The sequence below is a fragment of the Ovis aries genome, chromosome 2 (genome assembly GCF_016772045.2).
Source record: "Ovis aries strain OAR_USU_Benz2616 breed Rambouillet chromosome 2, ARS-UI_Ramb_v3.0, whole genome shotgun sequence".
NCBI lineage: Eukaryota > Metazoa > Chordata > Mammalia > Artiodactyla > Bovidae > Ovis > Ovis aries.
The window spans coordinates 232,190,537-232,213,680 of record NC_056055.1 but is presented as its reverse complement, the minus strand read 5'-3'; the positions used below and the strand labels follow the sequence as shown (position 1 = coordinate 232,213,680).

Sequence of the window (23,144 nt, the reverse complement as noted above, 5' to 3'; positions counted from 1 at the left end):
ACTGAGCGACTTTCACTTTCTCACAAGGATATTCATTCAACCAATGCCCAATCCTATCACAGTTCATGAAAGGAATTTTCTCCTGATCCTTCTCTCACTTCAGCCACCTCCATCGCTCTCCCTTCTGTTTCACAATGAAACTTCTAGAAATGAGTTACCCAGACTTATTGTCTCCATTTCTTTACATCTCTCTCCCCTCTGCTGCTTTAGAATTTCAGCATCACCAAAGATCACCAATGACCTCCTGGCCACTTTGATTTGAAGCTGAGCATTGCTGACATACGACGTTGGTAGATCAACGTTTGTAGCTATAAAAGATGATCTGTATCTTTTCAGGAAAGAAAAGAAAAAGATGTATCTGGGCCACCTCAAAGAAGAGACAGCAGAAAAAAAGCCACCAAGGAAGTAAGATGAGAACACAAGAAGGGGCTGGAGGCCAGAGACAGCTCATCCTTGTTCGCCAAGGTGTGGGAGATGGGATTGTATTCTAAGTGCAATAGGGAACCACTGAAGAGACCTAGTCTGTGAAGTGACATCATCCAAATTTTTTAACTTTTTATTTTATATTGGAATGTATAGTCAGTTAACAATGTTGTGATAGTTTCAGGTGGACGGCAAAGGAACTCAGCATCCATTCTCCCCCAAACTCCTCTTCCATTCAGGTTGCCACATAGCATTGAGGGGAGCTCCCTGGGCTGTACAGGAGGGCCTTGTTGGTTATCCATTTCAATATAGTAGTGTGTACATGACATGATTCAATTTTCACCAACAAAAAATTATGGTGTTATCTAAAGAATGAATCGGAAATAGAAAAGAATGGATATAGGGCACCCCTTTAAGGGGGCAGATGCCGTGGGAGCTGAGAGCAGCCTGGATTCAGATCTGGCAGTGGTTGGAGAGAAGGTCTATTCAAGATCAGTTTGGAGGTAGAGTTGATGAGATTTGGTAACTTGGAAGCTGAGGATGAGAGAGAGAAGGCTTATTCTTCAGTTTCTGGCTTAAACGGCTGGATGAATGGTAGGTGATGCTGTTGCTGAGAAAGGATGCAAATATATTGGGGGAAGTTTTTAGAATTCAATTTTTGACTTGTTCATTTCAAGATTGGTGCTAACTGTCTCTACATGCGTGTGGTTTGTCAAGAACCATGAGGCTCTGAGATTACCCCTCCGGCAGAGAGATGTTCTTTAGATATATGAACATTGTAAAACCACAAAGCACCTAGGTCAGGGAGAAGAATTCTTTATTGATATTCACAACCAGTTCGACATTGTAGCATTTCTCATACGCAGACCCACAGGAACAAGGAGAGAGCTGATGGAATCTTCTGTGTGAATGCACAGACACAGGAGAAAGAAGGATGGATTTTCTGTTTGTATACAGGACAAGGACAGTCATCCTCTTCTAATCCTGAAAAGAGAAAAGCAATTTTTTAAAAACTGCTTTGAGATAATTGAAAAGATCCAGAGTCTTCACCCTTATTTGGGAGAATATAAATGCCTCTTTCTAATAGCCAGAGAAACCCCAGGTGTCTCCAGCTTTTACTAGAGTCTCCAAGTTCTGGGCTTCATCCCTTTTGATATGTAAACACCTAGGGATAGAGTGCTCCAATGTCCCTGGTACTGTGGGACTTAACCTAGGAGCCTAGCCCTGGCCACAACCATTTGATCATGACCAGAATGAGAAGTTTTATCGCTCTTTGGATTAGGCAGTAATTAACTAGCTAGAGATTTAATTTCTATGGTATGTGAAAAGCTAAATAATTCTAGAGGAAGTGAAAGAAAACATCTCCTATTTTTATATCATATATACTTTTGTGTCTCAGGAAGCTAGAGCTTTTCACAGAAGCACTGAGAAATCAAGGAGACAATTTCCCCACAGTACACCAATTTGAAAATGCAAGTCACTCAGTCATATCTGACTCTTTGCAACCCCATGGACTGTAACCTGTCAGGCTCCTCTGTCCACGGGATTCTCCAGGCAAGAATACTGGAGTGGGTTGCCATTCCCTTCTCCAGGGGATCTTCCTGACCCAAGGATCAAACCCTGGTCTCCTGCCTTGCAGGTGGACCGATTCTTTACCGTCTGAGCCACCAGAGAAGTCAATCTGGCACTCAGTAAAAATATCTAGTCCAAAGATATAAATACAAAATCCATTGGCAAAATAAAGGGAGAAGAGAGCCCCAATTAGCACTCCCACTCCCACTTCCCTTCATCCTCTGGGTCTCAGCCTCATCCTCCACTGCAGGGCCCCTGCCTCTCAATTCTTTGATACCTTTTTGCCCTTTCCCTACTAGAGGCATCCTGGGTCTCTTGTCTCCTGTATCACACACAGGCCCTAGGGAACCGGGAAAAGTGCTTTACGAGACCCCTCCTCTGCTGAAACAGACCATCTGACCGTGTTTACTTGGATGCGGCACTTTCTGGCAGGAGGGGTCTAAAGCCAGGAAAACAGGAAATCAGCCCCAGTGCTCTGGGATTCACCCAAATTAATCTGATTGATTTCAACGGTTTGCACAGAGAGTGAGAAAAGACAGTAAGTTTTCAGGGGAAAGGAAGGTACATACAAGAAAAAAAAAAAAAAATATATATATATATATATATATATATAATTACAAAGAGACAGCAGGAGAAAAGTGAGGTGCAGAGCAGGGGTACCAAGGTCTCACAGTGGGGAGACTGGGAGTGTGCAAAGGCAATCACTGTTCAGGGAAGGAGGAGGGCCACTGGGACCCCAATTAAAACTGTACCCAAATCACTGTTTGGCCAGGGGCAGCCTCACCTGGGCATGGGATCCAAAAGACACTCCAAGGACTGGATCAGGTGACTCATACAGAGGACAACCCAGCCAGGAATACAAAGGTCGTGACAAGGGCACAAAAGAGGACAGAATGTGCCCAGATGCCTAAATCAGAGGGTAAGGCTGGTGATGGAATTTGTCATCTGAAAGCTCAGTGTGGAAGGCTCTCTCCTGCAACCCACAATAGACCAATAACTTATTACTATAAATAATATATTTTTATGAAAAATAGCACACTTTTCAAATAAAAATATTAGTTAGGTGAGTGGTATCATTTTATATTTTTGCAACTCTCTTTAACGTCTACCTTAATCAAAGCTGGATTCTTTTAAAAATTTTTATGTACTATGTGCTTCTTCAATATTTTTCTACATATCTTTACTGTATTATATTGAGAGCTGAGAGAACATTTTTAATAATGTCAGTCTGTACCCTGCTAACAATTGCTTTCTGTTTTTAAAGCTTCTTTTAAATTTTTTTTCTTTCACCGAAATATGTTTGGTGTACAATATTATGTTAGTTTCAGGTATACTTCATGTTTCATCTGCATACACCATGAAATGATCACCACCATAAGTCTAGTAACTTATTAACTATCCCCAATCAAAGTTATTATAATATTATTGACTTTATTTCTTATACCATATGTTATATACCTTTGGCTTATTTATTTTATAACTGGGTGTTTGTACCTCTTAATCCCCTTTACCTTTGGTTGAATCATAGGAAGAAAATCCAGCCCCACACAAATTTGTAGCCAAAAGGGGGGAGTGCTTTAACAGTCTTTTGAGATATCTGTGGTTATTCACCTTTGATACTACACCAAAACTCAACAAGTGATAGTTTCTTAAAGATTTGCTGTAACCAGAGTCTGAAACCACATCAATGAGCTTCTCATACTCTGTTGTAGTAAGATGTTTCACACTATCTTGTGTTTCAAATGAATCTCCTACTCATGCCAGATTCTATAATATCATACACAGCTGGGAAGTATTGGTTTACTGGATTTTACAGTGAGCTTACAACTCAATCACCTGAGTATTGTTCTTGAGACAATCATGGTACTCCAAGCTGCAACAAACTACTTTCTATGTGCTCCCCAATTTTTCACATAGACTTTTTTCCTTTTGGCTGCATTGGGTCTTAGTTACATCTTGCAGGATCTCTCATTGCAGTGCACAGACTCTCTATTGTGGAGCACAGGCTTAGTCGCTCCACAACATGTGGGATCTCAGTTCCCTAATCAGGGATCGAACCTGTGTCCCCTGCACTGCAAGGCAGAGTCTAAACCACTGGACCACCAGGGAAGTCCTCACAGAGACTATTATAAAGAAGTGTTCTCAAGGGTAGAAATTTAATACAATTAATAATTTTAACTGTTTCATCATCAAGAACATTCTTAAATGAAACTGCTGTTTGTTTTTTTTTCATGTTGAGTAAGTGGTAGTGGAGAATGCCATAGGTAATTCTAAGATTTGGGGGACTTTATTTGTACTGAAGCACCAGCATTTTTACCTGCTTTATCTGTGCAAAAGCCAACATAGCAAAAAAAAGGCAAAGAACATCTTATTATGAAAACAATTTTGACCTGGAAGGTCTCCTGAAAGAGTTACCAGGACTCTCCAAGGGGTTCACAATCTCACTTTGAATCTCTGGTCCAGAGGCTCAAATGACTGCTCCCCAAAGGACATTCTGTCAGTAGTGGAATCAATACTGCCCAGGTTAGCTATGGCCCTCCCCTGACTGGCAGACAGATCAGTGGTAGAATTATTCTCAGGAGGGTGTCTTGGAGGCTCAAGCAAGACTGGAACCTCCAGCCTTCAACTCCAGAGTGTTCAAGGTCCTTCCTGGTTCTCTGGGAGATTCCCCACTGACTTTCCAGAGGGGAAAGTGACATGAATGCTGTTTGTTTGTTTTTTTTTTTTCAGAGATCAGTGATAATACTTCAGAAATGGATGAAGGGAAGAGACCCCAGGAGCCACCCAGCACACCACCAAGAATCACCCGTGGCAAAGGTGAGGGATCGCAAGTCTCACAGCGCATAATCAGGAACCCAAACTTAGAGCTGTTTTTCTCTGTGTCATTGTTTCTCAGCTGTTTGTTCATTATTGCTGCTCCAGAGAGCCCATCTAGATATTTTTTTCTAATCATGAACGCTACCCCCCAGGGCATTTTAATAACACAAGTATATTGTATATCCATTTCTGTACTGGATATATTTATTTATGCTTTATACATGGAAAGAGTTAAGTTTTTCACCCCAAGAACCAATTAGGGGGCAACCCATCACTGTTAAGGCTCCCCTCGTGGCTCAGACAGTAAAGAATCCACCTGCAATGCAGGAAACCCAGTTTTGATCCCTGGCTAGGGAAGGTGCCCTGGAGAAGAGAATGGTTACCCACTCCAGTATTCTTGCCTGGCCAGTTCCATGGACAGAGGAGCCTGATGGGCTACAATCCATGGGGTTACGAAGAGTTGGACATGACTGAGCGACTCTCACTTTCATTCACTGCCGCTAAGAATTCATGCTCTGAGTATATTCATGGTACTTTATTACACTGCCAAGCCATACAGTTTTTCCGTAAGACCCCAATCACCGTATTTCTCTCATGAACTTTCTGGGAAGTGAACAGCTAGTCATAAACACAAATGTAACATTATGCCTGAGCATGAGCCCCTGACTTTGCTGTGTGCATGCGCAGGACTAGAGAATCTTGGTCCTTAGAGCCCTCTTGAGGAGTCACCATTCTCCATTATAATAAAGTGAAAGTGAAGTAGCTCAGTCGTGTCCGACTCTTTGCAATCGCATGGACTGTAGCCTACAAGGCTCTTCCCTCCATGGGATTCTCCAGGCAAGAATACTGAAGTGGGTTGCCACTTCCTTCTCCAGGGGATCTTCCCAACCCAAGGATCGAACCCTGGTCTCCCGCATTGCAGGCAGACGCTTTAACCTCTGAGCCAGCAGGGAAGCCCATTATATTAAGGGATAGAAATAATACTGTTAAAGCTTTACCAACTCAATATTGATGGAAATGAATACAAAGATTGCGTATTCAAAAGTTTCTTTCTTATTACTTTCAAGATTCCATGGATGATGACAGTAACCTGTCTTTGGGAAAATCTCCCGGGAAAAAGCATAAATGTAAAGAACTTATTTGGTCTCTGGTAGGGTAGACTTGATATTATTTTTAATGATTGTTATGTCCTTAGGACATCCAAGCCAGAAAAAGATGTGTGCTTTTTACAGGAGTAATTTAACTTTTTGCAACATTAAAAAAAAAAAAAAGTACTATAAAAGCAATATGCTGTGGCCATTAAGACTAACTTGCTGTATGTGACAGAAAACCACCACTTACCCTCCCCCTCCAAATAGTGGGTGAGGTAAAAAGGCTTATTTCTCTCTCCTATACAGAAGTAGGTGGTTGGGGCTGGCACCATGCACGGCTCATTCTGGCTGTCGCTCCATCATCCTTAGCATGTGGCATCCCCTTCCCTGGGCTCCAGCCCACAATAAAGCAAAGTGGCAAGGTCAAGGAGAGGCATACCTCCTCCACTGCAGGACTCTAGCTGCAGGTTAAATTTAGTAATTCTGCTACCATTTCATTGCCGAGCAGTGTGGATTTCAGCACCATCCATAGCAGACAGCTGTCCTGGAGACCCCTGTCCTGCAGAGAAATACACTGCGCAGGTTAAGCCACCAAGATCCAGTTCAGCTTGTACTGAAGAGTAGCCCATCCTGTCCAGCCCCATGTAAAGTTCCTCATAAAATCTGCCAACAGTATGCAAAGTTATTAATCAGGAAATGAAATATATGTTTAATCTGCTTCTGCCACCTTATTTTTGTACCTTACAAAAAGGCCTGCATTCATGTACATATATATGTATACATTCTTTACATATATATATTTATATGTGTATACATTATATATGTATATATGTACACACTGCTGCTGCTGCTGCTGCTAAGTCACTTCAGTCGTGTCTGACTCTGTGTGACCCCATAGACGGCAGCCCACCAGGCTCCCCCGTCCCTGGGATTCTCTAGGCAAGAACACTGGAGTGGGTTGCCATTTCCTTCTCCAACGCATGAAAGTGAAAAGTGAAAGTGAAGTCACTCAGTCGTGTCCGACTCTTCGCGACCCCATGGACCGCAGCCTACCAGGCTCCTCTGTCCATGGGATTTTCCAGGCAAGAGTACTGGAGTGGGGTGCCATCGCCTTCTCTAATATATACACACACACATGCTTATTCTGCATAGTCTATTCTATAAACACTTCTAAACATTTTTCTCATTGTATCAATGTTATCCATTGTCTATTTTCCTTTTTTGGAGGGGAGGGGATATACAGCTCATTACTGCATGATTAACAGTTTATTTCAATAATAACCTATTGGTGGTAAGTTAGGATACTTCCCATTTTTATATAAAAATAGAAATCATATTGCATGTGTTGGTATCTTTACACAATTGCCCAATAATTTCCTCCGAATTAATTTCTAAGTGTAAATTACGTGGTTAGAGTCTGTATATCTTAAATTTCATATTTGTTACCAAGCTATTCTCCAGAAAATACTGTTTTGCTGTTGTTGTTCCCTATAACAACATAAGCGCTCATTAACTACATCCTCATCAACCCAGATATGATCGAAATTTTTACAAGTTTGGGTATAATTCAAACCAAGCAATGAATTTTTTGGACTTTTAGGGGGGTCTAAAGATGCTTTTTAAAATTTTTTTTCATTTGTATTTCCTCTTTTAATTTATGCTTTAACTTATGTACTTTCAATTTATGCTTTTTGTCCATTTTCTTAGTATACTATTCATTTTTTATTTTATCTGTTAAGGACATTCATCCTCTAATGTTACATATATTGGAATTTCCCAGTTTTATTTTAATATTGCATGGATACTTTTTGAAGTATGGGCATTTGAGTTTTTTAAAGGGTTAAATCTGTTCATCTTTTACCTTTATGATTTTTGGCCTTGACTTTGGCTAAGAAGATCATTTATATCTATGGCTTATAACAATCTCTCTATATATTTTCTTCTAGTCTTGAAAAACCTAGTTATTAGAAAAAATGGCATATTTTAAAGTTAATAATTTGCCACATCTCTGTTATTCTTTATTCAATCCTTTTTCATTTCCAAGTAGTTTCTTCACATTGGCTCATGGTTCTCTTTCCTCCCCAAAGGGATGGGAAGATAAAAAAGATTTTACTCAAAAATTTCAAACTTTCTTAATTCCTTATATATGCATTAGTAAACTGTATTGGTGTTTTTCTTTCTGGCTTACTTCACTCTGTATAATAGGCTCCAGTTTCATCCACCTCATTAGAACTGATTCAAATGTATTCTTTTTAATGGCTGAGTAATACTCCATTGTGTATATGTCCCACAGCTTTCTTATCCATTCATCTGCTGATGGACATCTAGGTTGCTTCCATGTCCTGGCTATTATAAACAGTGCTGTGATGAACATTGAGGTACACATGTCTCTTTCAATTCTGGTTTCCTCGGTGTGTATGCCCAGTAGTGGGATTGCTGGGCCATAAGGCAGTTCTATTTCCAGTTTTTTAAGGAATCTCCACACTGTTCTCCATAGTGGCTGTACTAGTTTGCATTTCCACCAACAGTGTAAGAGGGTTCACTTTTCTCCACACTCTCTCCAGCATGGCATTGAAACATGTATAATATCATATAAGAAACGAATTGCCAGTCCAGGTTTGATGCAGGATACAGGATGCTTGGGGCTGGTGCACTGGGATGACCCAGAGTGATGGTATGGGGAGGGAGGAGGGAGGGGGATTCAGGATGAAGAACACGTGTACACCTGTGGCGGATTCATGTTGATGTGTGGCAAAACCAATACAATATTGTAAAGTAATTAGCTTCCAATTAAAATAAATAATTTAAATTAAAAAACATTTCAAACTTGTAGATCACTATAGATAGCCATAAAAGATGATTTTCTTTTCTGTTTCAGAAAAGAAGAGAAAAATACATAACTGGTCAAGTTCAAAAAAAAGGCAGAAAAAATGTCTCTTAAAAGGTGAGCAAGAAGGATGAAGTTGTCATTCCCTTGGGGTTCATTAGGGTTCTTCCCTCCAGCCACATGGCCGACTCCACCCCAGTGCCTAGACCATCTCATCAAGGACTATACCTCACAAAGGGAGAAACATGTTGGTTCTAACAGGCTTCTTTTATCTTATCACTGGGAAGGAATGAGGTGGAGGTGGACAGGAGGCATCAGACAATTTTGAGATATGGGACTTCCCAGGTGACACTAGTGATAAAGAACCCACCTGCCAATGCCAGAGACACAAGGGACATGGGTTCAATCTCTGGGTCGGAAAGATCCCCTGGAGGAGGGCATGGCAACCACTGCAGTATTCTTGCCTGGAGAACCCCCAAGGACAGAGGAGCCTGGGGGGCTACAGTCTATAGGATAACACAGAGTCAGACACGACTGAAGTGACTTAGCACGCACAATGTCCAGTGCAAGTTCAGAGCCAAGAAGAACAGATAAAGCAAAAACCTGAATGTGTAGGCAGGATTCAGATTCCCAGTCCCAAACTGGGGTTAGATATGCGGTCATCAAGTGTTCAGAACCACCCGCAGAGATGCTTAGCATGCCATTGACTCCATGCATGAAAAAGCATGTTATTTGTAGCACAAGAAACAAAACTGCATGTAACTCTGTGTTTTTCTGGACCCTCTGCTTTATTCCTTTTCATGCTCATCACCTTTTAGCCTTTTCTTCTGCACTTTCTCCCTCTTCCCCTGCCCCTTTCCTTTCTCCTTGTTTCTTTAGTTCAAGATGTGCCCATGGGTGGGGATTGTCTTGGATTCCCAGCCCTTAGGATGGAATGTGGCACCCTGGGAGGGAATCTCCTCTCAGCACCCAAACTGGAATCATGACATGCATTTCAATGCTTTGGACATTTTCCCAATTTTTCTGCTTGTTGCCAATACCCCTCAGTCTTGGGGTCTGACCTAGGAAGGGACCAGAACCTCCTCCCTCACCCTCCTCCTCCCCTTGACTCTTTTTCCCAGTCCCCAGCCCTGCTGCCTCCTGTCACATGCTGAGTTCTCTCTACCAACAACTTCTGGGAACACTTGACTTTCAGACCTCTGAGCTTTTCTTGTTGGTGTATAAAAATAATTTTTGGAACATAGAAATCCCCTTTCACTCTTGTGTTTCTGAGATTTTGTGTAGTATCTCCAAAGTGGCCTCGACTGAGATCCTGGGCTAGATTCTGCCCTTTCCCGAAAATTGATTAACTTCATAATTAGGGAACCCTGGCCATTACAAGGGACTTCCCTTGTGGCTCAGCTGGTAAAGAATCCGCCTGCAAGGTGGGAGACCTGGGTTCATTCCCTGGGTTGGGAAGATCCCCTGGAGAAGGAAAAGGCTACCCACTCGAGTATTCTGGCCTGGAGAATTCCATGGACTATGCAATGTATAAGGATGAAAAATACATAATTTGAATATTTTCTAAACTATGCTGCTTGTTACACATTCATTCCACAGAGATGCATTGAGCTGAGGCGTGTTCTGGCCACATGCCTTAGCTCCTGAGGACTTAGCAACAAGCAAAACAGACAAGACCCCTGCCCTCACTTATATTCTCACTGATACACGTGTAATGAAGAGTCAGAATTGAAGGAGGAAAAGAGAAACAGGGTTTAGGGAGGAGAAGAAATATACATCCAAGAAGAAGAGAGGAGTAATTATAGAGAAATAGTATGGAGAAGGCAATGGCACCCCACTCCAGTACTCTTGCCTGGAAAATCCCATGGATAGAGGAGCCTGGTAGGCTGCGGTCCATGGGGTCGCTAAGAGTCAGACCCCACTGAGCGACTTCACTTTCACTTTTCACTTTCATGCGTTGGAGAAGGAAATGGCAACCCACTCCAGTGTTCTTGCCTAGAGAATCCCAGGGACGGGGGAACCCAGTGGGCTGCTGTCTATGGGGTCGTACAGAGTCGGACACGACTGAGCGACTTAGCAGCAGCAGTAGCAGTAAGAGGCAGGCAGGGGTACAAAGGGAACTCAAAGTGAGGGGACTGGGAATGTGAGAGGAAGGTCGCTAACGAGAGGGCCGCTGGGACCCCAGTGAAAACTCATCACAAATCTCTCTGTTTGGCCCAGGAGCAGCCTCATCAGGGCTCAGAATCCAAGAGACTCAAAAGAAGGATGACTCAATCAGAAATTCAAAGGTCATGACGAGAGCCCAAAAGGCACAGGCTGAGGGTGCCCGAAAGCCTGCACAAAAGGACAAAGCTGGTGGTGGCACTGGTCACCTGAAGGCTCAGCGTGGGAGGGTCTCTCGTGGAGCCCGCACAGGTGACGCAGATCTAAAGTGACCACTAGAAGGAGGGAGAAGCATTGGTGAGGCGGCATGAAGACAGAGCAGGGGTCTCAGGGTCTGGGGGTGGTTGTTGGGAGAAGTAATCGCGTCCCCAGGGTGCAGGTCGCCTCAGCGGTGTCCTGGGGACGCAGGTCACCTCTCCCAGGTTCTGCTGTTTACATATCCATCAGCAGAGTCACCTCTGCCCCATGGAGTCTGGGGGCTCCTCTCTGATTCGGGCCGGCCTAGTGACGGGAGTGCAGCAAACCTCGAAGGGGACACTTTCTCTGGGTTATTTCTTCATGGTTTGTCTCTGGAGGTGAAATAGGCTAATGCATGAATCTGCAGATTTAAAATCATCTCGGGACTTCCCTGCTGGTCCAGTGGTTAAGAATCCACCTAACCGTGCAGGGGACATGAGTTCAGTCCCTGGTTGGGCACTAAGCTCTCGTGCCACAACCACTGAGCCTGTGTGCCACAACTAAGACCCGACGCAGTCAAATGAACAAATAAATATTTTTAAAATAAGATTATCCCATACTGGGAAACCCCTGGTCATCCGGTGGTTAGGATTCTGTGCTCTCACTGCCGAGGGCCTGGCTTCAATCCCTGGCCAAGCAACTTAAATTCCATAAGTGGCATGGTGCAGTGTGGCCAAAAAATTAAATTAAAAATAAGATAAATAATGCCATATCTGATGATCAAACTGTTACCAGTTTAGACTCCCACGAATGTGGTGTGGACACACTTTCCCCTATGTCTTCACCAGCGCTAGAAATAACAAGGGCTTCCCTGGTGGATCTGATGATAAAGAATCTTCCTGCAACACTGGAGAACCAGGTTCAATCCCTGGGTCGGGAAAAGCCCCTGGAGAAAGAAATGGCTACCCACTCCAGTCTTCTTGCCTGGAGAATTCCATGGACAGAGGCGCCTGCTGGGCTACAGTCCATGGGGTTGCAAAGAGTCGGACACGACTGGCTAACACACACACACGCAGGAATAACAAGCCTTTTCCATTTGTTGAATACACAGGCAAAGAGAGATAGTCTGCCAGTGTTTTCCTGGAAACTTCTCTGCACGCTGCGCAGGGTTAAGCCCGAGGTGGGAGGTCACAATACTGCTTGCCAGCATCTCAGAAGGTCACATACTCCTGCCCTGTGTACTCAGGAAGGGCCATGTGACTTGGCCAGAGAAATGTGGACAGAAGTGAGGGGGCCACTGCAAGCCAAAGCTTGAAACACTTCTTCTAAAATGGGCCAGAAAGTGAGTCATTTAGGCTCAGCTGGCCACACCGGTTTACGGCTGCTACTTTAACCCTTTCTTGGGAGCAGGAAATGGGCAGAGCAAAAACATGAACAAGTAGGCCTGGCTCTGCTCCAATAAAACATTCATTACAGAAACAGACCCTGGGCCGATTGGCTCCTGGGCCGTAGTTTGCTGACGTCTATAATAAACCACTGAGTTCTGGGAGGACCATAAATGACTTCAGCATTCTTTAGCCTCATTTACTAACATCCCTGTTTTCATCTGGGGCTTCCCAGACGGCGCTGGTGGTAAAGAATCCACCTGCCAATGCAGGAGACATGAGACACAGGTTCGATGCTTGGGTCGGGAAGATCCCCTGGAGGAGGAAATGGTAACCCACTCCAGTATTCTTGTCTGGAAAATCCCATGGACAGAGGAACTTGGCGGGCTACAGGCCATACATTAGCACAGAGGTAGACGTGACTGAAGAGACGTAGCATGCACTCTTTTTATTACTTTTAAAGTCCTTATTGAAGTGTAGTTGATTTACAGTGTTGTATTACTTTCTGCTGTATAGCACAGTGAATCAGGTATACGTAATACATATATCCACTCCAGTTTAGGTTATTTTCCATCTAGGCCATTAGAGAGTATTGACTGGAGTTCCCTGTGCTGTACAATGCAGGTCTTTATTTGTTGTCTATTATATATATAGTATCATAGACAGCCCTGCATTGATTCCTATTCTGGTCAAGTTCATCGCAGGTTGACGTCTTGAGGAGCACTGGTACACTGTGCTTACAGAAAAATGCTGGTGCGTACTGTACAACTTGAGGGACTCACCCGAAGGAAAAGCTCAGGTGTACCCAACAACCGGGTCAAGAAATAGAACATAATCCACACCCATATTCCAACCCCTAGCCACACCCCCAGGGTCTCTTCCAACCTGGTTCTCTGAGCATCACCCAGCGCTTCCTGCTCCATCCTGCTCAGGGCCAGCTCATGTATCTCCTCCCCCATCACACACTCCATCCCCATAGCCAACCCCTCCATCCTCCTTCTTTGCTACACAGCTTCAGACTCACCTTGAACAAAGCCTCTTGAACTCAGCAGGTACGGTGTTTTTTCTTGGTGGCACTTATCACAAGTATAATTCTTTTTTGATAGTTTTTTTTTTGGGGGGGGTTCTCTATATTTTCAGCCATACCTTGAGGCATGCAGAACGTCCCCCACCAGGGACCGACCCCACTCCCCTTACTCCATGCAGAAGCACAGAGTCTTAACTACTGGACCACCAGGGAAGTCCTCAGATCTCTTTGTAAAAAAAAAAAAGAAAAGAAGTATAGTTAATTTACAATGTTCTGTTAATTTCTAATGTCCAGCAAACTGACTCAGTTATACCTATACATGTATCCTTTTTCAAATTCTCTTCCCATTTAGGTTGTTAGATAATATTGAGTAGAGTTCCCTGGGCTATACAGAAGGTACTTGTTGGTTATCTATTTTAAATACAGCAGTGTGTACATGTCCATCCCAAACTCTCTAACTATCCCTCCCCGCACCGTTCTCCCCGGTAACCGTAAGTTCTTCTCTAAGGCTGTGAGTTTGTGTGTTTTATCACATGTGTGATTAACTGTCTGTACATCCTATTCACTTCAGGAAAATCAAATGAGGTCAGAAGGACTTGCTCGTGGCTCCAGCTGTCTTCTGCGCTTTGCAGTTTGTGCTTAAATAGCTGTCAGATCAATACATTATCCATTCTTTCTCATCAAGTATGAATACCTATATCAGGGCCTCCATTGACCCATATAAACTAGAAAAGAGCCCCTTCCTTGACACACGACTTATATCTGGCAGAGCTGATTCTTGTAACCAGGCCCTTTACTGCCCCCTGCTGGAAAGAGGCCAGAAATGTGTGAATGGACTATAGCTCTGATGTCACTAGGAGCTCCCCACCCCTCACCTTAAAGGGGGACTCTTTGCTCAGTGTATATTCCACACGACCATACACAGAAGCCCTGCCAACCATATGTAAGTGTCTACGCCACTTTACAATTGGCAACCGATTTGTTCTACTCTTTGTCATTTAATCCTCAAATAGGTATTTTCCAGCCCATTTTGCAGATTCAATTAGAACACAAAGGACTTGCATGAGCTGAAACCAACCTAGGTGTTTTAATCTCAAGTCCTTTGTTTTACGCTGAAAAATAAATACTCCCCCTCCAGATCTTTGTAGGAAACACAAGTAGGAGGCAAGAGTCTAGGCAAACACTGACAGCTGTCGGTCAGCATCAGCTTCCCCCACCTCTTTAGCATGTCCGCCCACCCGGCTTTGACTTCTGATTTAACACCTTGTCTTGGGGTGGCAAAGAGTCTGATGCGACTGCAGTGACTTAGGAGGCACACACACACTCTGTGTGGGACAGAACAGCCTGGTGGGCTACAGTCCATAGGGTCACAAAGAGTCGGACACGACTGAATGACTGAGTACCCACCCACACCCTCTGCTGTTAAATGATGTGGAATCTTGTTGCAGTGTTCCTGATGGCATGGAAAGAGCACACACATAGGGCTGGCATGTCTGGATTCCAATGCCGGCCTCATCTCACAGTGCGGTGACCGCCAGGCATCCTCTCTCCAAAGCTGTGCCAAAGTCCCCAACTCTAAAATGAGGGCCATGACCACTGCCTTCCCTTTCTTAAGGCTGTTGTGCAAATAAACAACAAAACATATGTGCTGCTTTTACTAGTCCCCTAACTGGTGCTTCTCCAGCCACTCCATCGCCACACGGGCCCTTCCTCTACAGACCACAGGGGTCCAGACTTTTCCCCAGGCCATGATGGGATTTTCTGCCTTAATTTTTATTTATTATTATTATTTTTGACTGCACTTGGTCTTCATTGCTGCGAGCAGGCTACTTTCAAGTTGTGGTTCAAGGGCTTCTCGTTGTGGTGGCTTCTCTTGTGGTGGAACACAGTCTCTAGGGGGCATGGGCTCAGTAGTTGCTGCCCGAGGGTTCTGGAGCACGGGTTCAGTGGTTGCAACAAACGGGCATAGTTGCTCCGTGGCGTGTGGAAGCTTCCTGGACCAAGGATTGCACCTGTGCCCCTGCATTGGCAGGAGGATTCTCAACCACTGACCCACCAGGGAAGTCCCCAGGCATAGTGTTCACCTTGTGCCTCTTTCCTAGGTTCTGTAAGAATCCCTGGAGGTGGTCTTCCCCATCACGTACAGGGGTTTTTCCATTCTGCTCTTCTTTGTCTCTGTTAGGCCTTTCTTTTCGTTTTCTCCACCAGGCTTTCATCTCTATGAACTCCCTTTGTATTTGTTTTTTTCTGGTGTTATTGCTGTTGCTGTTGCTTGTTCTTTGGTTGATTTGGGGTTGTTTTTCGTTTGTTTTCTGGCCACGCTGCTCAGCATGCAGGATCTTAGTTCCCCGACCAGGATTGAACTCGTACCACTTGCGCTGGAATCACGAAGTCTTAACCAGTGGACCAGCAAGGACGTCCCTCCCTTTGCTCTTTAATTGCTTACTTATCCTAGCAGGTTCCTCATCTTTGCTCACATTTAACAGCATTGACCTAATAGATGTGGGAGAGCTGCATTCAAACTGCGATCCACCCCTCCAGGCTTCCATCCTTAAACGTCTGTTTACTGAGATGAGAGGTGGGATGGAGACAAATGAAAGATCATGGGAAGCAGATCAGAAAACTTTCTCCCTCCCTGAGGGGAGGGGGTGGGGGTGGGGTTGGGGAGTGGCTTTGGAAGCATTAAGGATGCAAGGTCCCTCCTAATCAGGCAAAGGAGGGGGAGCTGCCTGTGCCCACCACTCTGCACACTGGGCTGGCTGCCCAGAGTTCCCAAAGCCACACACTGGAGCCATATCTGCCTGTGGGCATGTCTGGGATGTCTGTATCCACTGGACCTGTACTCGATCGTTCAGTGACACAGACAACTATGGAAGGTCCCTGTTGCCATCCAAATCCCCCTCGGGATTTTCACAGTGATTCAAAGTTACCCGTGATTCCGCCTTGTCAGCAAGTTAGGAACCTGTGGTGCAAATGCCCCACTCCGCTTTGATGACATCAGCACACGCTGTTGTAACCTTGCTCGTGAATTGCAGAGCCAGGATCACAAGCCCACCTAGTCTGGCTCCCAGTGCCATGCTCTCATTCCCTGGGTCATATTTAGTGGGCGGATGCTGTGGACCAGTGGTGGAGCCAGTTGCTCCGTGCAAGAGCACTGGCCAGCTGTTCTTCCCACCAAGGTCTTCCCACCCCTTATTCTTACCTACCTTGCTACAACCCCTGCTCCGCAAGGCTGAGCTTCCTCTGGGTTCTGTAGAAGGCAACGTTCGCCTCACTTCTCATTTCTCATCTGACTCTGCCTAGTTCATATCTTTCTGAACTAACTCATGGTTTCTTTGCCGTTGATGCGGCTCTGTTTCGTTTTTTTTTTTCCCCAATGATGCGCTTGCTTTTTCATGTTTTCCTTTAGATCTTTCTATAAGTGTTCGAGACCAGGGTGAGATTTGGGCTATATATTCTCCTTGCCTCATTGCAGATGCAGCCACATCCAGTATGAATGCGCATCAGCTCTGGGGAGCCCTTTCTCTCTGCCCCACCCCCACCCCAAGAAACAGCTCCTGCATCTGTCTTTAATGAACTCGCCCTCAGTGAGGTTGGTGGGGGATGGGGAAAGCAAGAATTACTGATGTTTATGTTGTGTTCGTGCTAAGGCACTTCAGTCATGTCCAGCTCTTTGCAACCCCTTGGACTGCAGTCCAAGAGGCTCCCCTATCTGTGGAATTCTCCAAGCGAGACTAGTGGAGTGGGTTGCCTTCTCCTCCTCCAGGGGATCTTCCCAATCCAGGGATCGAACCTGAGTCTCTTACGTCTCCTGCATTGGCAGGCAGGTTCTTTATTACCAGTGCCCCTGGGAAGCCTGATGTTTATGTTACCCTTCCTACTTTTATAATTCTTTCTCCTGAATCAGAACCCCAGATCCCTACTCTAAGGCTGTGAGTTGCCTAACTCTCCATAGGCAAAATGACTAGTCTAGAACTCTCGGGGGTTTTCTTTTCCTCTTAGAGGAAGAAACAGGAGAACAATCAAATGAAAAGGGACAAGACTTAACATTATCCTCTCAGTGCTAACTGCTTCACTTACCCCCATCTTTGTTTGAGTCAGGCAAAAAAAAGAAAAAAGTCATAGACAGAGAAATGTTCTCCAACTACATGAACGCAAAGGAATATTCTGGGCTGGCAACGCCCATCAGAAGGACAAGTAGGATGCTCATGGAATAAAGGAGCATTGGGTGATTGTGGATTAGTCTATAAATGTAAACACATTCACACAATTGAAGCACAATATGTTTGTTAAAGTATTTTATGTGATGTAGGGTTGGCAGGGGTCGTTTTGTTTATTAAGGACCCCTCGGTACACCCATGTAGTCTGCCACTCAAAATGGAAGACTTCCTGTGAATTAACCAGAGAATGCTCCCCAGTGTTCTTTATGTTATTATGCTCTTTATGTTATTATGCTCTTATTATTAGAATTCACGGAAAATTCAAGGGGGAGACAGAATGAAGACTGAAGAACATGAAGCTGTTCTTTTCCTTTTTAATAATGTATTTATTTGGTTTTTGGGTGGGCTGGGTCTTCGTGGCTGCGAGTGGGCTTTCACTAGTTGTGGCTGGGGGCCGTCTACTGTGTCGCGGAGCACAGGCCCTGGGCACACTAGCGCACGGGCTTCGGTGATCATGACACACTTGCTTTAGTTGCCTGAGACATGCGGCATCTTCCCTGACCAGGGATGGGAACCACGTCCCCGGCATTGGCAGATAGATCCTTATCCCCTGAACCACCAGGGAACTCCAACCTGTTCTTTCTTTTTTACTTTCAGAAAAACCCAAAGATGAAACTTTCGATTTTCACTCTCCTGAACTCCCTGTGACCTGTGGGGAAGCAAAGGGGATTTTATATAAGGAGAAAATGAAGCAAGGTGAGTTCCTTGACCTTCTGCCCTTTGGAACCCCGCGATGAAGGAATCACTAGAAGGGAAGAGAATATCCACGTGTCATTGTTCAGGGCGTGGACCCTGCAAGCAAGGCTGCTTTAGAAAAAGCTGGGCTTGAGATGAAGGGGTTTTTCCACCTTTTCAATGTCATTTTATATCTGGTGACCAGGCCACTGCCTTTCCACATGGAAGTCATCCATGGACCTGTGACACACGTCCTTGCCACATGAAAGGCAAATCCTGTCCCAATCCCTCACCACTCAGGTGGGTTTCAGGGCTTCCTTAAATCAGAGAGGAGGAATCGGGTTTCCCTGCTCCTTATCCCACCTCACAGGGAGTCTCTGAACCCAGAATGGTAGAGCACCATGAGTAGGGGGATGGAGGTTTAGGGTGAATTCACCGCGGATGGGAGTGGATGTAAGATGGACTGTCTTTACCTTCCAGGATCCTCAGAGAAGTGTATTCAGAATGAGAAGGGAGTTTGGTTCACACCAAATGAATTTGAAATTGAAGGAAAGCGGAAACGTTCTAAGAACTGGAAGCGGAGTGTGTTTTGTGGAGGAAACAGCCTAGAAAAGCTGCTGCAGGTATTGTAATAACAAGAGACACATAGGTGGTGAGTTTAACTCCCTGAAGGATGAGCGGAATTACAATAACAGAAGTGTGAGCAAATTCCCATCAGGATTCCACAGCGGGACTGAGAAAGAGCTAACCGATCATAGAAAAACACTGTGGGTGAGGAAGTTAGGAACCCAGACTGGTGCTGATGAGGGAAAACTTTAAATACGAGATGGAGGGATTTAAGCAGCTTACCCTGCTGGTATGGGAGAGGGTGGGCTGCAAGGAAACTAGATGAAGAGAGAGACCCCTCTGAAAGCTTCCCTGGGCCCACCACCCAATAAACACCTCCTCAAGACTACACTCCACGTGGGCCCCTCGGTGAAGCATTTCCAGACCATCCTGCCATGGCCAGTCCCTCCTCTCCACTTCCCCAGCACATTGTTCCATCCCGTGAGCAACAAACAAGGGTACTAGTCTCTGTGATCCCAGGTCCCAACACGAAACCGCTCCATAGCACTCAGAATGTGATCCCTGAAATGAAATCATTAGGATGTTATCTAGAGGAGAAACGGGAAGGAAAAGGAGTGGGTAGGCTAGCAGAGAGAGAAGAACAGGTCTTGAGTTTGAGTGACAGAGAATAAATAACGTCCAGAAGAAGAGCCAATGGGAGGAGGGAGCTAGTTATTCTTTCTGCTCTCTTGTACCCAGTAGGCTGTCCATGTACAAATATTCATTCACAAGTGGGGACTTGGATATTTACAAAAGAAAAGCCTTCAGAACAGTCCCATTCATTGACCTGTCCTCTCTTGCAGAAAGGAATTTTGATCTGTCCTTCTTCAAGAAAACATCTCAAGACAGAGGTAAATAGCAGGTGAATTCCTACTACATTCTCAGCCACCATGTTGCAGACTTTCCATGTGCCAAGGCTGGCCTGGGCATCCTCGACCTTCCCAGGCCTGAGTCACCTTCCCATTTCAGCACTGCGGTTTCCTGACGACTGCTTTAGCACACTGATGCTTGTACATGCCGCCTTTTTGTTCATAGTTAACTTAACAGAGGGAAGCAGATAACTATTTAGAATGAAGATTAGGAGTGGCATGTGTTCTACAAAAAAGATTTGTATATTGGGATGATCAGCAACCAAATGTGTCAGAAATAGAGTGCTCTAGCTTGAAAAGTAAATACGGTATTGAAATAGACAAGAATAGACAAATAGTAAGAAGTAAGAGTAAGAAGATCATCCTTGATTGAACTCCAAGTATTCCTAACTTTGACATGCTCCTTGTTGGTAACAGCAGAATGGAATGATGTGTTTGAACTGAGCTTTGTCTCTGCAGAGCCTCATGATGGCATTCTTTCACTGGCTGTACCCACTACTCCTCCTCAGGTGCCTTTACTTACATAGATAGATCGTCCAGTCTTGAGTCCCATTCATGGGCTTCCCATTAGATATGGGCTTCCAATAGATGCAATGATGCCTCTTCCATCTTGTCTAGGAGGTTAACCTGACCCTTGGCTGGATTCTCTCAAAGTTGATAAGGCAGTGAGGTCCTCCTAAAGTCCCCAAAGTAGTTTATTATATAAATCATCTTTTCCATGCTGATTTAAAATACCTTGATATGTTTAGGGAGGTTCCTTGTAACAGCAAAAAGAATAAGAATACTGATGTCCATCAGGACTCTAAAATATACTGATAATCGACAGAATGGTGGTTTTTAAAAATGCATGTTTTGCAAGTATAAGGGTGTTAAGGTCAGGAAAGCTTCAGGAAGCTTAAACTGGTAATAACATGTAGAGAAGGAGGGCAGTTTTGTTTATGTGAATGTGTAGGGCTATGACAAAAAAATATCTGGAAGAGTCGGTTATTCTGGGATGGGATGACAAGCGACACTTACCTTCCATGTTATATATTTATATACAGGTGAAATTTTTATAATGATCCTTTATTACTCTTGTAACCAGAAAGAAATAAAGATTTTTAAAATCCAGATCATTAATTAATGGCCCCAATATTATAGTTCCTTCTTACTCCTAATGCTACATGTCAGCAAATGACAGCCAAGGGCACCCTTGGCCTTTCAGTCCTCCCCACCCCCACCCCATCAGGAGTCACAGTGAGGTAAAGAAAACCAAGTTTAGTTCTGATCACAAATGGACCAATGCAGGCCCTTCCCCCAACACACCACTGTCGCTCTGCAGCGTACCAAGTTTTTGCTAGCACCTTGCTCTGTTTCTGTGTACCAGCAAGAGATCTGATGCTGATATTGGGTTGGCCAAAAAGCGCATTTGGATTTTTCCATAACATTGGATGGGAAACCCCGAATGGACTTTTTGGCCAACCTAGTATTGCAAACGTTTGCTTTGTGGCTGGCCTGCAGGGTGCTGCTCCCAGGACCCCAAGGCAACCTGAGCAGCTGGTGCAGAGAATCAGGGGCTCCGGGCCCGTGAGAATCCCCACCACTGGAAGGGCCCAGTGTGCAGACTACAGTTGCTAAGAGAAACGGCATATAGGGTGAAACTGACACCTTTCGCTTTCTGCTTTTTTTTTTTCCCCCTTTAACTTTTTGAACAAATCCTAGAACTTTTTGTTGAGGAGTCCACATTCAGGTTAGATAGCAAGATGGTTAGACAGCATCACCGACTCAATGGACATGGGTCTGAGCAAATTTCCAGAGATAGTGGAGGACAGATGAACCTGGCATGCTGCGGTCCATGGGGTTGCAAAGACATGACTGGATGCTGAACAGCAACAACAACCCCATTCAAGTGGGCTGATTTGCAACTAACAGTTTAAATAAGTATAAGTAAAATCTGTACATGGGGGTGGTGTTACTTTCAGAACTCAAAAGGCTTTAAAATGTTGCGCAGTTGTTGTAGGATTGAGTTTTAAGAGGGTCAGTCATTGTTTCTTGACAGTGTCAGGGATAGAGCAGCCTTCAACTGACCAAACAATGCCTAGGAATTTGCTGAGCAGGTAGGGCCTTGTTCTACATGCGGGGTGATGGCCCTTCCCTTCTCCTGAGTTCCTTTCTGTAGTTGTATATTCTGAATATGTCAAATGAGAAGGGCTGCATGTATGTGGTGTCATTCCTGTGTTCCTGGGGGAAGTCGGCTGCAGCTACAATCTTGTCTGCAGAGACTGTGTGTGATAGCAAAGCTGTCAAGGTACCCCAGGATAGCCAGGTAAAGGTGTGTTGTATGCCTGCAAAGGTGAAGGCCTGCTCCAGCAGGGAGGCTGTTGAGATAGGCACTGAACAGAACATAAGAGCCAAATCTGTGAATGTAAAGCATTTGCCAGTTGCTAAGTGGATGGCATCAGTAACGGCATTAATATTGGCTATATCGTGGGGGTCCTTTGTGAGTAATTGCATCCCATTAAATTTAAACAAGGTACCTACTATCCTTTCAGGGGACACACCAAACATAAAACAGAGGGCAAACAGGTATACCTCACCTTAATGCCCCAAGGGCATAACACCCACTGCTCAGAACTATCGTGTAGTGGGCATGGATGTTTTGAGCTAACAAATGATGAAGTGAAATAAAATTAAATCTTTGACTCAATCAGTTTTACACGATGGAGCCCACGGACCTTCCACTCTGTTAAAACAGTTCGTAGGACTCAGTAGAAATTAAAGCAGGGCCTTCGAGAACAGAAACTTATCATGTTGTGTTGTTATTTAGTCCCTGAGTTGTGTCCAGCTCTTTTGCGACTCCACGGACTGTAGCCTGCCAGGTTCCTCTGTCCATGGGGTTTCCCAGGCAAGAATTACTGGAGTGTGTTGCCATTTCCTTCCCCAGGGGACCTCCTCGACCCAAGGATCAAACCCAAGTCTCCTGCATTGGCAAGTGGATTCTTTACCACTGAGCCACCAGGAAAGCCCATATAAGATCTGTTTAGCGCAAGAGTGATTATCTCTACTTTTCATCCATTTAAATGTCCAATCTGGCCTGTTCTTAAACTTGGAAAGAATGGATGGTGCCTCCTGGTGGATGATGGCAACCTCAGTGCCCAGAAGAGAACAACATAACTCCAAGCATAAGTCAGTGTGACCTGAGCCAGTTAGCAATCCAAAGAGAGACCCCTAGGTTGGAATGGCCACCCAGTCTCCTGCTTGCCAGCCCAGCTATCTTGTGGTTGCTTGCAGGTAAGTGAGCGTAGCCCTGCAC

The 23,144-nt window shown here is 44.7% G+C and overlaps 1 protein-coding gene across 24 annotated transcripts in view; it reads left to right on the top strand.

Annotated features, from left to right (window-relative positions):
• Positions 1 to 23,144, top strand: part of SP110 (SP110 nuclear body protein) — a 65,020-nt gene that overhangs the window by 16,865 nt on the left and 25,011 nt on the right. For 12 of the 24 annotated variants that reach the window (XR_009599432.1, XR_009599431.1, XM_060410494.1 and 9 more), the window contains 8 exons: positions 337 to 465; positions 2,768 to 2,914; positions 4,726 to 4,812; positions 8,782 to 8,847; positions 10,951 to 11,145; positions 18,300 to 18,398; positions 18,858 to 19,000; positions 19,787 to 19,834. Coding sequence is in view for 20 of the 24 variants with exons in the window: in XM_060410494.1 (XP_060266477.1) it covers positions 337 to 465; positions 2,768 to 2,914; positions 4,726 to 4,812; positions 8,782 to 8,847; positions 10,951 to 11,145; positions 18,300 to 18,398; positions 18,858 to 19,000; positions 19,787 to 19,834 (914 nt within the window). In the remaining 4 variants the exon portion in view is untranslated. Of the gene's footprint in view, positions 1 to 336; positions 466 to 2,767; positions 2,915 to 4,725; positions 4,813 to 8,781; positions 8,848 to 10,950; positions 11,146 to 18,299; positions 18,399 to 18,857; positions 19,001 to 19,786; positions 19,846 to 23,144 lie in introns of all 24 variants that reach the window. The other 12 variants (XM_042244381.1, XM_060410496.1, XM_060410493.1 and 9 more) reach the window with 4 other exon arrangements.